General features: G+C 41.0%; 1 protein-coding gene across 1 annotated transcript in view; it reads right to left on the bottom strand.

The window, feature by feature from the left end:
• ADAM12 (ADAM metallopeptidase domain 12) overlaps positions 1-15,078 on the bottom strand; it is a 169,840-nt gene that overhangs the window by 2,628 nt on the left and 152,134 nt on the right. The window contains exons 15-21 of the mRNA XM_065746986.1: positions 11,802-11,910; positions 11,496-11,694; positions 8,581-8,658; positions 6,771-6,879; positions 4,376-4,511; positions 3,761-3,869; positions 3,446-3,628 (exon numbers count right to left, since the gene is read on the bottom strand). Coding sequence (XP_065603058.1) covers positions 3,446-3,628; positions 3,761-3,869; positions 4,376-4,511; positions 6,771-6,879; positions 8,581-8,658; positions 11,496-11,694; positions 11,802-11,910 — 923 coding nt within the window. The remainder of the gene's footprint in view (positions 1-3,445; positions 3,629-3,760; positions 3,870-4,375; positions 4,512-6,770; positions 6,880-8,580; positions 8,659-11,495; positions 11,695-11,801; positions 11,911-15,078) is intronic.

Below are 15,078 nucleotides of genomic sequence, written 5' to 3'. Positions count from 1 at the left end.
TCATTCAGTGGAATTACATGATCCATTAATAGGGAACAGAAGTCATCTGCTGTCAGACATGAGCTCATGTCTCTTCCGTGTGGTCCCTGAAGCCCTGCAAACAGGGCAGGGTGTCTACTTGAGGTCTTCATTATGAAGAACTGGGACAGATTAACTGACTTGCTCAGGTCACACAGAGACTCTCTAACATAGCCCAGATCTCCAGATCCATCTGCTGTGGATCTCACCATGCTTTCTCTAAAAACATTGCGCAGAGTAATTTTACTCTTCACTATTAGATTGTTGTAGTTGGTAAGGTTGACCAAAAAGAAACAAGAGCTTACAGGCATAATTTAAAATCCCCTGGAAAATGTAACCACAACAGACCCTTGGAGGCATCAATTACCCATGAGTAAAACACTAGTTTTCACTGTTTGTTTTGAGTACCTCTTTGTTTTCTTACTTTTTGTGATGTTTTACTCTTTCAGAAAGGAAACACAGGGTAACTATCTGTATCTATTTAAGAATAGATTAAAACAAAAAGTAGGGAATGAAAGGCTTTCTAAGCAGCACAGAGCAAACTACTGGGGCAGTGTCATAGAATCATTAGGGTTGGGAAAGACCACTGAGATCACCTAGTCCAACCACTGACCCATCACTACTGTACCCACCTGACTGTGAATCTGGCCCCTCAATGAAGTGTTTGTGTTGTGAAAGCACCTGAAAGGAGCTGTTTATTAGTTTATTTAAATATTAAATAGTGTTAAATATTAAACTTGGCAACAGTTCATTTGCTGCTGCTTTTGTTCCTTTTATTATTATTTTTTTAAACAACCGTAATTAAATCTTAAAGGGAATTTTACCATAAAGAAATAATTCATTCATTGCTGTCTTAGTGGCCACTAGAGAGGAAAAGACTTGTCTTACAGCTCACTTTGTACGCTGTGCCTTATCTACCCACTGCTCTCAGCCAGAGGCAGCAGGAAAGGAGCTCATGTGCTCAGATGAGAGAAGCTGAACGAGGCAGATAGAAGCCACAGAAACAGTGAATGGTTTGGGGGTACTCTTCTTCAGCAGTGTACTGCAACACTGAGCACCTGGGTGATATAAATGATGCAGCAATGATTTTTAAAGTGCTCTCTCTTGATCTGTTGGATACAGTTCCAAGGAATTGGTGGAGATGCTAATTTCAGTAGTATCTATGTAAATTAGACCCAAACTATTCTAAAGCTAATTTACTTCCTCTAAACTTTAAGGGGGTAAACAGCTAACTTGGGAAGAAAATGTTTTCTTCCCAGCATCCCTAGAGTATAACGAGTAGTTATTTCTGTCAATCTTGAATTATGTTATAATTCTGAAAGAATGCACTCTTGCTCATTCTCTAGGTTGCCTTGAGTTGATCCCGTGTTTGTCTTGCTTCTGTTACGTACTGCAACTGAAAATTGAAAACATTGATATTTTGCTTGATGGAGTCACAATTAATTTCAGCTGCTAAGCTGAATTTTTTTTTTTGCAATTTCAGCTCTGTCAGACTTTGGTAATGATGGGGCTAGAGAACTGGTATTCTGCTTTGTGGGATTTGAAGAAATGGGCATGTAGTTGGGGAGAGGAATTGTAGTACTGTATTTGGTCACTTGCATTTGCTGTGGCTGTCAGGCAGATGTACTATCAGATTGAGAAATGGTTCCCTTTTCTTGGAAAGCCCCTTCTCCATCTGTCCTCTGCTAGTGAGGGTTGGCTTGTACAGTGCTAGATGAGATTTTTTTAAATGAACCATTTGATTAAGGAATAGAAAAACATTTGTACTTCAAATACTGATGTTGACCAATGTGAAATATGCAGAATGTTCTAAGAAATGCAAGGAAACAAACAGCAAAACCATCAGAGCTAAAGAAAAAAATAACTCCAACCAGTACCAGTCCAGATCATAGAATCACCAAGGTTGGAAAAGACCTACAAGATCATCCAGTCCAACCATCCACCTATCACCAATAGTTCTCACTCAACCATGTTCCTCAGCACAACGTCTAAATGTTCCTTGAACACTTCTAGGGTCGGTGACTCCACCACTCCCTGGGCAGCCCATTCCAGCACCTGACCACTCTTTTGGAGAAGCATTTATTTCCTATCATCAAGTCTGAATCACTCCTGGTGCAACTTGAAACCATTCTCTCTCATCCTATCACTAGTTACACGAGAGAAGAGGCCAAAGTCCCATAAAAAATCATTTTTGAAAGAATTGATATTTCCCATTCCCTTGAAAGGGAAAATAAATGATTAGCAGGATGGAAAAAGGAAGAAGAAAACTTAAATACTTTGAAAAAGATTAATAAACTGTCTCTACTTTTGAAAGTTGATCAAACCTGAGTGATTCAATGTTCAGATGTACAAATTAACTTTCTACACTCTCCTTACTGCCATAACATGTAAGCACATTGTCACAGCAGGCTCAGCATTGTCTTGTTCCTTTTTACTTCTTTGCTCGTTTTGCACCCACCTCCCAAAGCACTGCAATTCAATAGCTGTTTCTCAGAGCCACATCTGCCCTCTAACTGCTTAGAAAGTGCCTCAGGATCAGCTCACAAGGTTGCTGTGTGAAGAAGGCACTGTCCTTGGCCATCCCAGCAAGTTTTCTAGTAGGCACAGTCCCTCAAGACACAGCTGTTTGAGCACAGATTTGAAGTGCACACAGATCAATGTGCTGCTCATTTAAGATAGCCTGGTGATAATGACATGCACTTTAATCTCATAGTTTATCCAGAACAGCATAATGTCTACAGAACAGAATTAGCTGGATGCCTGATTCCTTTCCTAAGACTCAGTCATGCTGCAAATGCGACCAAAAGGGAGAAAGCAGTGACAATAAAAGGGCAATGTAATATAGACAACTGCACAGACAACTCCAGCTACCTTGAATACTGCCTTGAGATACGTCTTATTACAAACCAGCTCTACTTAAACCTTGGAAGGAAAGGTAGCTCTACGCGAAATAAGTGCGGACAATCAGAAGTCTTTCTTTTGAGATCTGTGCTCTGTAATAACCCAACAAATCACATGCCCTTTAGAAGAATTGAACTACAAGCTAACATATGTTTTGTTCCTGGGCAAGATATTTGCAATTTGACTTCAACCATATCATTACATTTGTCACCTTCCTAACACCCTCAGGTTGGGCAGCAGGCAGGACAAGCCTGGGTCTGGCTGTGGCATGGAAGTTGTTTGTACTGCCACATCTTCCGAGCAGTGGAACTTTGGGATTGCTGCCTCTGTTGGCAGAAACCAATATAGCCTTCCTGCATACGATGGGATCTTAATGCATCATTATTATCTACACCCTGTTCCTACAAAGAACAGACTAAGGCAAAGGTCAATGGGAAAGATGAGAAAACCACTTCATTCCTATTTGTCAGTGCGGATATTCACACACACAGTGCCAGACAAAAGTTAAAAGGAACTCTGTGGTTACCTGGGAGAGCCTGAGCGTGGGGTTGGCAGGCAGGGGCCTTTCAGGCCCAGCTTGGTGGCAGGGTGGGTGGGGAAGTGGTGGCAGGACACGCTGCGGGGTCTTCAGTTGTGGCACATGGTGCATCTTCACCGGGTCACTGATGTCAACGATCTGATAGGGCAGCGGGCGCCGTGGGCCCTCTCTCTGCAGAAACAACCAACAGCTGTAAACGTCGGAAGCTAAAGAACTACACCCCTAAAAATCTTTGATATTATATTATTATATGTTACTTCAATGAGATTCATAACTTTTTTTTTTAATTACTTGGAGACTTACTTTTTGCATGCTTGTATTTTGTGGCTTCATGATGAGATTTTTACTGAGAGATGTGGTGCGAACGTGATTGGGCTTAGATGATCTAGAAGATCTTGCTGGGCTCACAGACCTGCAGTAAGAGCACATTCCTACTGAACACAACAGTCTGCTTCGTGGCATTTTTTTTTCAAACAGTAATCTCTTTTCAGAATGAGATCTCTCAAAGACTTGCTGACTTTTTACAGTAAACAAGGAAAGTAAAAATTCTCTAGTGCTCCTGCAAGAATAAAAATAAATATTGATTTTTTGGAAACCAGTAGTCTGTTAAATTAGCTTCTGCAATCTGTGGAAATGCAGCTTTGTAACGCCCAAGAGACTCTTCTAATGAATCTAGCATTTAAACAGTAATGACCTCAAATATGAAAGTATCAGCTCACTCGACTGAGTGCAGATAAAAGGCCATGCAATGTAATGAAACTATTTGATGCAAACGAAAATAAAGGTAAGATTTACTTCAATTTCTTGGGTTTTTTTTAACCAAAAAAAGAGGCACTCAAACTCAGTTCACAGTTATTTGCTACTCGTATCTTTGAGGATAATAATAAGAAGGAGCATAATAACAGAAACCAATCATACCTTAATTTCTCTATCGTTGTCTTCTTACTTGTAAACAGCAATCTCATGAGAGTCTTCCTTTTCAGATACATGACTGACCCAGCAAAGGTAAGGCACAGAATGGTGATCAACACTCCTACGGTTAAACTCTTATTATCTGCAACAAAACACAGCCAGTTAACTACTACCAAGAGCCATCTGTATTGAAACTTGACTGTTGTTCCAGAGTGCATTAAGCTGTGAAGTGTATTGCTGGGGCCTAAGTGAGGCTCAGCAGAGATGCAAGCCTTGGCTGGATGACTTCCAGCTGGAAGCAAGCCTTATTTTTAGGAAGAGGTAAGCAGCAGCTCTGATATTGATGGCTACGTGGTACGATCATTGCCTGGAAGAGGGGATGTTGTGGTTCTGCTGACCTAAAAATGCACCCTCCGACAGCAGGAGATCCATCTTAAATAACTTTGCTCCAGTAATCTATTGTCACTATCTCTGCCTTATCCTGGTGGAATTTCAGTCAGCCAGCTCTCACCCTGTGCCAGGGTGGGGGAACACGGTCAGCAACAATGTGGGACCTGATGGATGTGAAGAGATGTGGAGCAATGCATCCCCCAACATTTCTAGAAGATGAATAAAGTTATTAAGTTTAGATTATGCAATTTAAGTTAATTAACTTAATTAACTTCCCTACTTGTAAAGAAGTCTAAAATATTTAATTGTTGAGAAAAATACATGGTCAAACACCCAGGTTTACTCCAAGTCAGCTGTGTGAAATCAGTTACTAAAAGCTAATGAGACCAGGTGCCGTGTTTGACAAAGACAAATGCATTCTATTGAGCTAATCCTTCAGTAATTTGATTTAGAGATGTGCAAACTACTCAGATCATCCCAACCACCCTGTCAGGAGCTCATATTGAAGTCCAAATGTCAAGGATAGAAAATAAGGTTCTCTAGCAATTTCCGTATTTGTTTATTCCCAGCGTTATTAAATGCAGCACTGCCTTTAGAGAAAAATGGTCAAAATACCACACACCATGAAAATAGTTCTCTGTTCAATTGAAACGTCAGCTTCCAAAACACAAACTGCAAGAGTTATAAAAGATAACCTGTATTTGTCTTCAGTTTGCATTGCCTATGCAGCACGTTATTATCATCTATTTGTAGCTCCCTAGATACTTGGATACAAGATAAGCTGAAAAGGGAATATAATGCTTTAGAGCAAATCTGAGCAGAAAAACATTGAACACACGGGTAGTCACACTTGTTCAGTGCCTGAGCTCTGCCTCTTTGCTATCTTACCAGCTGGTAGGTATTAAAAAAAACAAAAACCTTTCAGCAGAGGAATCATAATGTGCTGCTCTGTCATGGAAATGACAGTGATGTCATAAATCCAACACTGCGATTCAGTGCAGGATCTGGCACGAAGAGAATACAATCCATTGTGGTTTTGAACGGCATTATTCATGTGAAAATAGGCAGATCACTTTCCAGCAAGTTTGAGGTTATATATGGATATGTGAGCAGGCTGCTGGCCCTGTCACTTGCTCAGACATAAATCAGAAATATCTCTATGGAAGTCACTAAAGTTACAGTACTGTGGAGAAAAATTGGCGAGTGATGATTATCAAATCCTATAAAATTGTACTACGTGTGGAAATAATTCCTTCCGAGGCTGGCCAGAGATGGAGGGAGATACTAAGGCCAATGTTCTGCAGACTGAACAAGGGGAAGCTGAAATACAAATTACAGAAAGTCACTCGTCCTACTGCAATCGTATAGGAAGGGAATTTCTGCTTAACACGCAGAAGCTTTCTTATAAAATGTAGCTATGAACTGATACAATCAGAAATCATCTCTGTTCCACAATGCAGAAATATAAAAACAGTAATCATCCTTCAGCAGAATGTTCTGGAGCATGGCACAGCTCAGGGTGAACCCAGAGCACAGCAGCATTCCCCAGCCACAGCAACAGGGATGATACATGGGAGAGAGCTCCTTGCCCTTGGCTTGAGCCAGAACCATGTCTTGCACATTCTGGGGAGCTACTAAGTCATGGAGCCATAGAATGGCTTTGGTTGGAAGGGATGTTAAAGCCATGCATGCTTCCCTGGGCAGCCTGAGCCCTTTGAGTAAAGGATTTCTTCCTCACATCTAACTAAACGTGACGATAAATCTTGGACAAAAGAGATGAGACGAGACTCACAGGACTACTGTGCCTTCAGTTAAGCAAGGAAAGCGATGCACTCAGCTGGCTTTGGCTTTGCTTCACCAGATTTGCAAATTGGTACCAATGCATTTAGAGCAAGCCATTTGATTTTCCCGACTTCCCGTGGTCTTGCAAGCTCGCTGCTCGCAGAGTGACGTTTTGTATTTCCAATTCTTTATCCTGGAAGCTAGAGGTAAAGCACGAATTACAACCCACCTGCTTGCCTGATGGGCCCGCTGTCCACGCTGCCTCCGAAGCCTGGCTTGTCGCAGTACGGGGGGGCCCAGTCAGCCTCACAGTGACAGTTCTTTTTGTTGTTGCAAACCTTCAAAAGAAAAGACAGACGGCCTAACATGAACAGGATTCAGACCCCCAGCTCTGAGCAGCTGCTGGAAGAATGTGTGAAGCTGGACACAGGACAGAGGAAACTTTGGTATCGTGTTTGCATGACATCTGCAGACACGCAGCATCACAGAATGACTGGAGTTGGAAGAAAGCTCTAAAAGCCTGCAATGAATAGGGGAAACCACAGCTCCATCAGGTGCTCAGAGCCCATCTCCTGACCTTGGGTGCCTGCAAGGATGGGCACCAGCAACTCTCTGGGCAGCCCATGCAGTGCCTCACCACCATTACTGTACAAAACTTCTTCCTTATATCCAATTTAAATCTCCCCTTCTTTAGTTTGAAACTGTTTCTCCTTGTCCTGTCACAGCAGACCCTGCTCAAGGGTCTTGTCCCCTCTTTCTTTATAGCCCTTATGATCTGCCACCACCACGGTGAAAACACAACAGATCAACAGACTGATTTATAAGACCCCAGTTAGCTCATGGGAGTTTGCTGATATATATTTCTGGCAAGGTCAGCTGGCGGACTGTCAGAAAGACCATGCTGGCTGTGTCTGCAGAGTATTAAAACATTGTTCATATGGCTTAGCCTGGCTATGGTCATGTAAAATGCAAAAAGAAATGATTTACCTTTCAAAAACAGCAAGATAGTTGAAAATATCATTTGTTAAGTATTTTTTTTTTTTAATTACAACTCTACAGGAGTTCCTCTCCACAATTCCATGAGGTCCTCTCTGGTTGCTCAGGAGTCCCCATGGGCTCTCCATCATGCAGGCATAAAGACGCCCACCGAACCTGATGGTTACTCCAGCATAATGGTAAGGTGCAGCACCATCAGCACTGCAGTTCTATGAATTCGGGATGATAAGGCACAGTAAATTAAAACCCCTTCACAGGAGAGACAGAGAATTTCCAGAGCTTTTCGCAGAAACAAACAGATCATTAGAAAGTCAAGGTTAATAAGGCATAACTTGACATGATTAAGATTTTCATAATATAAACCAGCTTTCAGAAGACTTTGCTCTTACTAGTTGATATCAGATTTTTCATCCTCTGTCACCAAAGCATTCAACCCATCAGTGTGCTTTTACTTCAGTACTTTTGGAAATACTTTTTTTTTTTCAAATATCTTAATTCAAATGCATATTTTAGCTTTGCTGGGCCCACATAGAAACTGTCTTTTTTGAAATGTTAATGGAAACTTTTCATGAAGGAAGGTTAGACAAAATTTCTTTGAAGATGACAAAATTCCTTTTTATCACAGACAGTTAATTAAGAGCAAGATAATTACTAACTGATAAATATTTCTTTGTTAAATAAAAATAATTTCACTTCTATTAGTTCATATAAGGGACACAAAAAAAAATGAAATACAGAAGAAAAAGTGCTGCAATGACTTTGACTGATAGTATTATTATTCCCTGGAAATGTTCAAAGCAAGGCTGGACCAGGCCCTGGGCAACCTGATCTAGCTGTGGGTGTTCCTGTTCATTGCAGGGGAGCTGGTCTAGATGACCTTTAAAGGTCCCTTCCTACTCTAAGGATGCTGTGATTCCATTATGTAATTACAAAGAATCATAGATCTCGAAGGTATTACATTCATTTCTTGCCCAGTGTTTATGGAATCTAAAATAAAATAGCAATAATAATAATAATAATAAAAGGGTTCTTATAAGGCTTACTCCACGTCCGTGGCACTTTGTTGCACATTTATGCACACCAAAAACACTTATGTTCTGACACCGTCGATTAAGGCAAATCTGCAAAATAAGAAAATAGGAGTTTTACTAGGAGCAGCACTGCTAGTGGTCATCATAGAAACATTCATGCTAGAAAAGACCACTAGGATCTCCCAAACCCAACCCCAGCCCACCCCACTGTGCCCACTGCCCATCCCTGTCAGTGCCACATCCCCACGGTCCTGGAACACCTCCAGGGACGGTGACCCACCGCACCTGGGCAGCTGTGCCAATGCATCACCACTCTTTGTGAGAAGTTTTTTTCCTAATATCCAATCTAAACTGTGCACCATATCCCTCTCCAGCTCTCTATATATTCATCTGTCAATGGTTGCTTTGGCCCACACAAGGGTTTCCCAGCACACATGCTGTATTAGCAGCATTCCACTGATAAAACGATAGGGATCCCAACCTTAGGTATTTTCTTCTCCTTTTCTAAGTCAACTAGGTCAAAATCTGTGAAATCTGAATATTACTCTTGGTTAGGACCCTGGCCAATACTTTTGACGTAGCTCATACTTGGTTTTCTTTCGACACCAACTAAAAATGGCCAACTATTTGTCTATTTTTCAGGACTATGAATGCATCAAGTAGGATTTGATTCAGGTCCCATTCTAGTGTAAATTCGCATAGCTCTGTTTATACCAATGGCACAGTACTCATATATACCAGTGCAGAATGTGGACTCGGGACTGCCTGAATATTCACCTGACCTCATCGATACACGTGAGCTCATTATCATTCTTCAGCAAAACAGAGACCTTCCTGACAGATTTCCAAATCTAAACAAACCTTGGGGTCAAATGTAGAACAGCCATACATGAAGTATAATAACAGCCTTCTAGGAAATGGAAATAAGCAAATAGCATTTGCTAAAGGACTTAATTTAGTTGCTAAAGGACTTAATTTAGTAATTTAGTAATTTAGTAGTTGGGTAGAGATAGTGATAGGAGGATGGTTGGACTAGATGATCTTATAGGTCCTTTCCAACCTTATGAACTTATGAACTTATGAACTTATGAGCATGAGTAAAGTATTCTGATGGACCATTTTTTGTTTTCCAATCTGGAAAATGTTACTCTGCCAATATAGATGAAAACTGGGTAAAGCAAGATTAGCATTGCTGAATAACACCACTGAGCAGTCAGATGACTGGTGAGGATGTCATGTAATAAGTTCATAAGTTCATAAGTTCATAAGGTTGGAAAGGACCTATAAGATCATCTAGTCCAACCATCCTCCTATCACTATCTCTACCCAATGAGAGGTTATCCTACTCAAAACTGTAAACAAAGAAACTAGGACTGTTACTCCCCTATATCGACTAAAAGTATAAATAAATAAATAAATAAATAAATGATCTCTCCACAATTTTGTTCCTCTTTAACTGCAGCTCGGTTCAGTAGTACTAAAAGTCAGTCACAATAATTAGCATTAAGCAGGGAAAAGTGTTGAAGGAGACGACAGGGATGCTTAATCAGGGCACTTATCCCCTGGGGAGAAGGAAAAATGGAAAGGAAATTAGAGTGAATTGGCATCAACATGCATGCATGTAGAGAATATGGTCTGATTACAGCAGTATTCACCATTCAAGTATTCAGAGTGCAGCAGCACACAGAATTCTGATCACATTAAAATGGCTGCGTTGCAAATGGTGCATCTTCAGCTTAGAAAACTCAAGAATATTTAAATTCATCTTCTTAATCCGTAATACAAATGCACTAATGTCCTCAGAGTAAAACATACAATTTCATAAGTATTAGCCTGTGCATTCTATAGTGTGTATGTGTATGATTAGATAGATTAGAAAGATTAAATACTCATTAGTAAAACATAATGGGGTGCTTTCCCAGCATTGAATTTTCTTTGAAAAAGAGTTCTGTAACAGACTGACTTAGAAATGTTGTGCAAGGGTTGTTTTCCTGCAACAGAACTGAAGTTGCACGAGGGATGTGTCTCAAATGTTTTCTCCAAGCAGCGTGGTGCTCCGTTATTCAAAAGCATTCAGAAATTCAGAGGCTTGTTTGAATATACCACAGATTATCAAAGCACATTTTTTCCTCTTTGCCACTGAGGATTGAGAAACATTCTCCATTTCAGTGGCTCTTCGACTCCTTTCCATTTCTCTCCCTGTTAAATGTCTGTCTCCCACCTTTCATAGAATCAAAGAATGATTTGGGTTGGTTCTCTGTTTCTTTTCCCTACAAGTAAACCCTGTGAATGTGCCATATGACATTTGGACTGCATTCACTCCAGGTTAAGTCACAATGTTTGCAAAGCATGACGGCAAAAATCAGTTTTGAAGGCTGAACAAAAATGGATTAATATTCTTAAAATTGAGCATACAGAGACAGATTTTCATCCATAAGGGTCTGGGGGAAGGCTAATCAGCAGAGTTGAAATCTGAAGTGACGTTAATGGTGATTCTGTAGTGCTATAGACATTAAGTTAGCATCACTGGTGAAAAAAAAACAGTGAAGACAGTAGCTCAGCTGCAATACTTCCAAGGTGAATACCATGAGCTCCACAGAATTTCATTAACCATTCCATAATGCATTTGGCGAGGAACCTCTAACCTAACTGGACAGATACTCAAGGCTGCCCTAAAGAAAAACAGTTTTAAACTTAAGCAGTTTGCAATGCATCTGTAAATCTGTAATCCAGATGGGCAGTCAGGAAATGAGTGTAAGCATCTGATGCTGTGTGAACAGGAGAAACAAGAAAAGCCCACCAATTCTCCGTGAAAAAGAAAAATTAAAATTAAATTCCTGAGCAAACCCCAATCAATTTAGTAGAGAATACTTTGTGTCATGAGGGCAGTGATGTTCTCCTTGTCCAAGAGTATTTCAGGTCCTTACTTTTCCATCTTCACACTTGGTTCCTGACAGCACAAGACCAGGGTCAGGCATGTCATCCCCCAGATACACATGGGTGCCACGACACAGGATCTTGCCACCTTCCTGAAGTGGGATGTTGGTTTCTATGGAAACAGCATTGGTACCAATGACAGGTCGGTTGGCTCCTCCTTGACACTGAATTTTTCCACATTTAGCATCTCTGAAGGAAACGGACAAAACCAAATATTAGTTAAATATTTGTAGATGTCACAAACCCACTCCCACCGTCCTCACATTAATTCCTGTGCTGGTGAGGAGAGACCCTACCTTGGCTCACACTTGGCGAAGGAGCTCTTGGAGTCTTTGCCACAGTTGCCGTATGGATCACCTGCAGAATTGACTCTCTCAAAGCAGATCCCAGGAGCAGGTTTGGCACCTGAAACAAAACCTAATCAGAACTTTCATCTCATACGAGGTGTTTTTAATAATTTTCTTTGAGCTCCACCGAGGTTTTAGGGGAAGGCAGGACGTAATCTGCATGCTGATGAAGCGCGGCAGAGCACTTGTGCTGGATCAGCATGCTAATGGAAGGGCCCGGACGCGTGTCTTTTCCACAGTTCTTTGTCTCTCTTGGCAGTGCTGAGCAGCAGACAATGCAGGACTCATTTTCTTTCTGAGTTTCTAGATGATGGCCCTCTAGCGAATCCTCCTAGGACACAAAAACTTTCAGCAAATGCCAAATCTCGTGAAGAAAGACACAAGCCAGCTGGGTAAGTGAACTCCCCTCGTTTTACAGGAGTCCGTGTGATTCAAGAGAGGGCCCAGGAGCTGAAGCCAATGGAAATACTTATCAAGAAAAGCCTTTTTAACCGCAGTTCAGAACAACATCATTAAAAAAAATCTAGTTGCTAACAAGAGTGCAATATGGGCTGTATGGATATAAAACCATGACGTGTGACATGCCACGGCAAGCTCATGTACTGGGGCGGGGAAAGGGAAAATGTTCCCACCTTAATCCTCAGTAAATTCATGCTAATTTGGAGTAAATTCGGAGGTAAGATTGACCTGAAGGGAGGATCCTTTCTGCCACGGTGGAGGAACTAGGAATCTGGGAAGACAGGCAGCATCTGGTTCTTACCTATTGCAGCCTTTTGTAACGGAGACATACCCGAGCAGCAAAGGAACTTCCCCAATGGGAGTAGTACTGGAAATGCTTGTGCAGACAGATTACTCATCCCGACATTTCAGAAGGCAGAAGGTGCTATTAAACGTCTATTCTAACCTCTTCAGCAGAGATTCTCCATCTTTTTTTTTTTTCCCCTCAGACTGTGACCAACTACAGAGTATCTTCTTGGGAAGCATCCACACATTTATCTGAAATGCCCAAGAGGTGGAAGATCTACATTTGTGCTTTGACTGTTCCAATGTTTAATTGGTCCCTGCATTAGAATCTCCTTCCTTTATTTCTAAAGCGAATGGTGGCTTTCATTTCCACCAATTAATTGCTGCTCTTTGAAAGATTAAAGAACCCTTTGCTAGGGCCCTTTACTACCCCATATTTTCTAACCATGAAATAATTAATTGTCCAGTTGGGTCACTGAAAACAACTGCCAACATCTCAGCTACTCCAATTCACTCAATACTCAGAATCCTTCAGAGGAGACAAAGTGATAAGGATGTACATATATTTGCAAAAAGTCTTAGCATTTATCAGCTGGATACATTTTGTACTTTTGATGCATCAGCCAAACTGAAACAAGAACTGGCAGCAAATTATGTGACAGCCTAAAGGCTGAGAGCATACGATTTTCATGGTGTTCCCCGATCTTTAACAGAGGCAGAATTAATGTTCCTTTTTTTTTTTTTTGGATGTTTTGGATGTTAAGAAAGAGGCTTAAAAAAAAAAAGGGGTCCAATTCCTGAAGAACATACAAATATGATTTGTAAAACTCCCAGTTAGTGTGGCTCTTTTCACTAATAACTCAGAGATTAAAGCCTCAATTAATTATCTGCATTTCACAGTCAGAAGCTTGACTAATACTCCATACTGCCAAGCAGCAATCTAATGCTATTAAGGACAAAATATTAAAATGTGAAGAGGCTTAAGATGGCACCTTCTTTTCTGTCGAGATTTGTACATTCTGAAACTGGAAAAGCCCAAAAGGAGGGCACAGAAGGAACAATATGAGCTGTTGGTTCCCTGGAGAGACGGACAAGAGCTTGAAATTCCTCTGAAGATTATTATCAAGCTTGCTGAGTTTAGAATTTTTCTCAAATCTGGAACTGTTAAAGGGACTTGCACAGGCTTTTTTCACTTCTTTTCATTAGACCACAAGCAATAATCAGAAAATCAACACAAGCATCCAGACAAGGCACTGTGCAAAAAGCAACAGTGAAATTTACATTTTCAGCATGTAGATCCCTCCTCAGCTTTCCAGGGCAGGCACATTAACTATTCAGCATGATGAGAACATTAACAAGTGCATACACTATGCCAGCTTCAGAATGGAGAGGGAAGGACGGAAAGAAAAACATGCTGTAAGTGAAAGCCCAAGCAAAGCAAATTGATTTTATCTCCAACATCTGCAGTGATTGAGCTCCTCAGACCCACCTCACCTCACCAAAGGAGTAAACCACCCAAATACTATGAGAGCTATGGGTCTTCTTTTACCTGGCTTGAACCCACCTTCTGTCAAAAGCAAAATGCATGCTCACATCCTGCATTTTAACTGTAATGGACCAGTAATATGCTTATTAAAAATTGGCTGAAATACGGAGATTTTAAGGTATTTGCCTTCTCTTTTGCCTGGTGAAATGCTTTAGTTTTTGACTGTAGAAGTCAAGCATGTTACACGTGATGGAACACAGCCCACGGGAAGATCCTTGCAGGGCTCAGCCAGTGAGCTTTACTCCAACAAATATTACTTGACAAGGAAATGGGCTTCATGGAGCACATGGAAACGCTCCCTTGCCAGGCTGGGAGCAATCTGGGTATGAAACACCTGGTACCCAATGATCAGCTGGAGCCTGAAAACAAATCCAGCTTCAATTTCTGTCTTTTCTATCAAACCAAAACACATGGTAGCTTGGGATTCAGACGGCTGCTTCTTCTCCTGACTGGTTTCTCACAATATTTGGACATTTTTATAAATGAAAACACAGACTATAAGAAACTGAACAGATGGAGCTACCAAGTTAAAAGGAGAATTTCAGAGATGCTTAAGGAAGAAAATTGTAATGTTGTGTTTCTGGAGGAAAACCCATTTATCATGATTGCAGCACATAAACTGTAGCAGAAAGTCTTGTCTTTCTCTATTTCTCTGCCTCTATGGGCAAAGACAAAATGGTTTGCGAAAGATTTCCAGTAGACATTAAGTGCCTTGAACTTGATGAGCAGAGTTTATTTCACTTTGCAGTTGATAATTACAATATCGCCACTCGGTAATTAAGGTTCTGTCGGCCTTTGCACACTGAGCTGTATTCAGGGGATTATATCAGCCACTTGAAACTGCAGCAGGTCAGAGCTCAGCACTGCAGCTGTCAGCCTGGAGACTCTTTTTCCTCCAAATGTGTGTATTGATGAGTGCACTTCTTGCACCACCAG

This window comes from Cyrtonyx montezumae, unplaced genomic scaffold, assembly GCF_038088225.1.
Source record: "Cyrtonyx montezumae isolate F1298 unplaced genomic scaffold, pur_monq_1.0 scaffold_4, whole genome shotgun sequence".
Lineage (NCBI taxonomy): Eukaryota > Metazoa > Chordata > Aves > Galliformes > Odontophoridae > Cyrtonyx > Cyrtonyx montezumae.
This window is presented reverse-complemented; position numbering and strand designations above follow the sequence as displayed.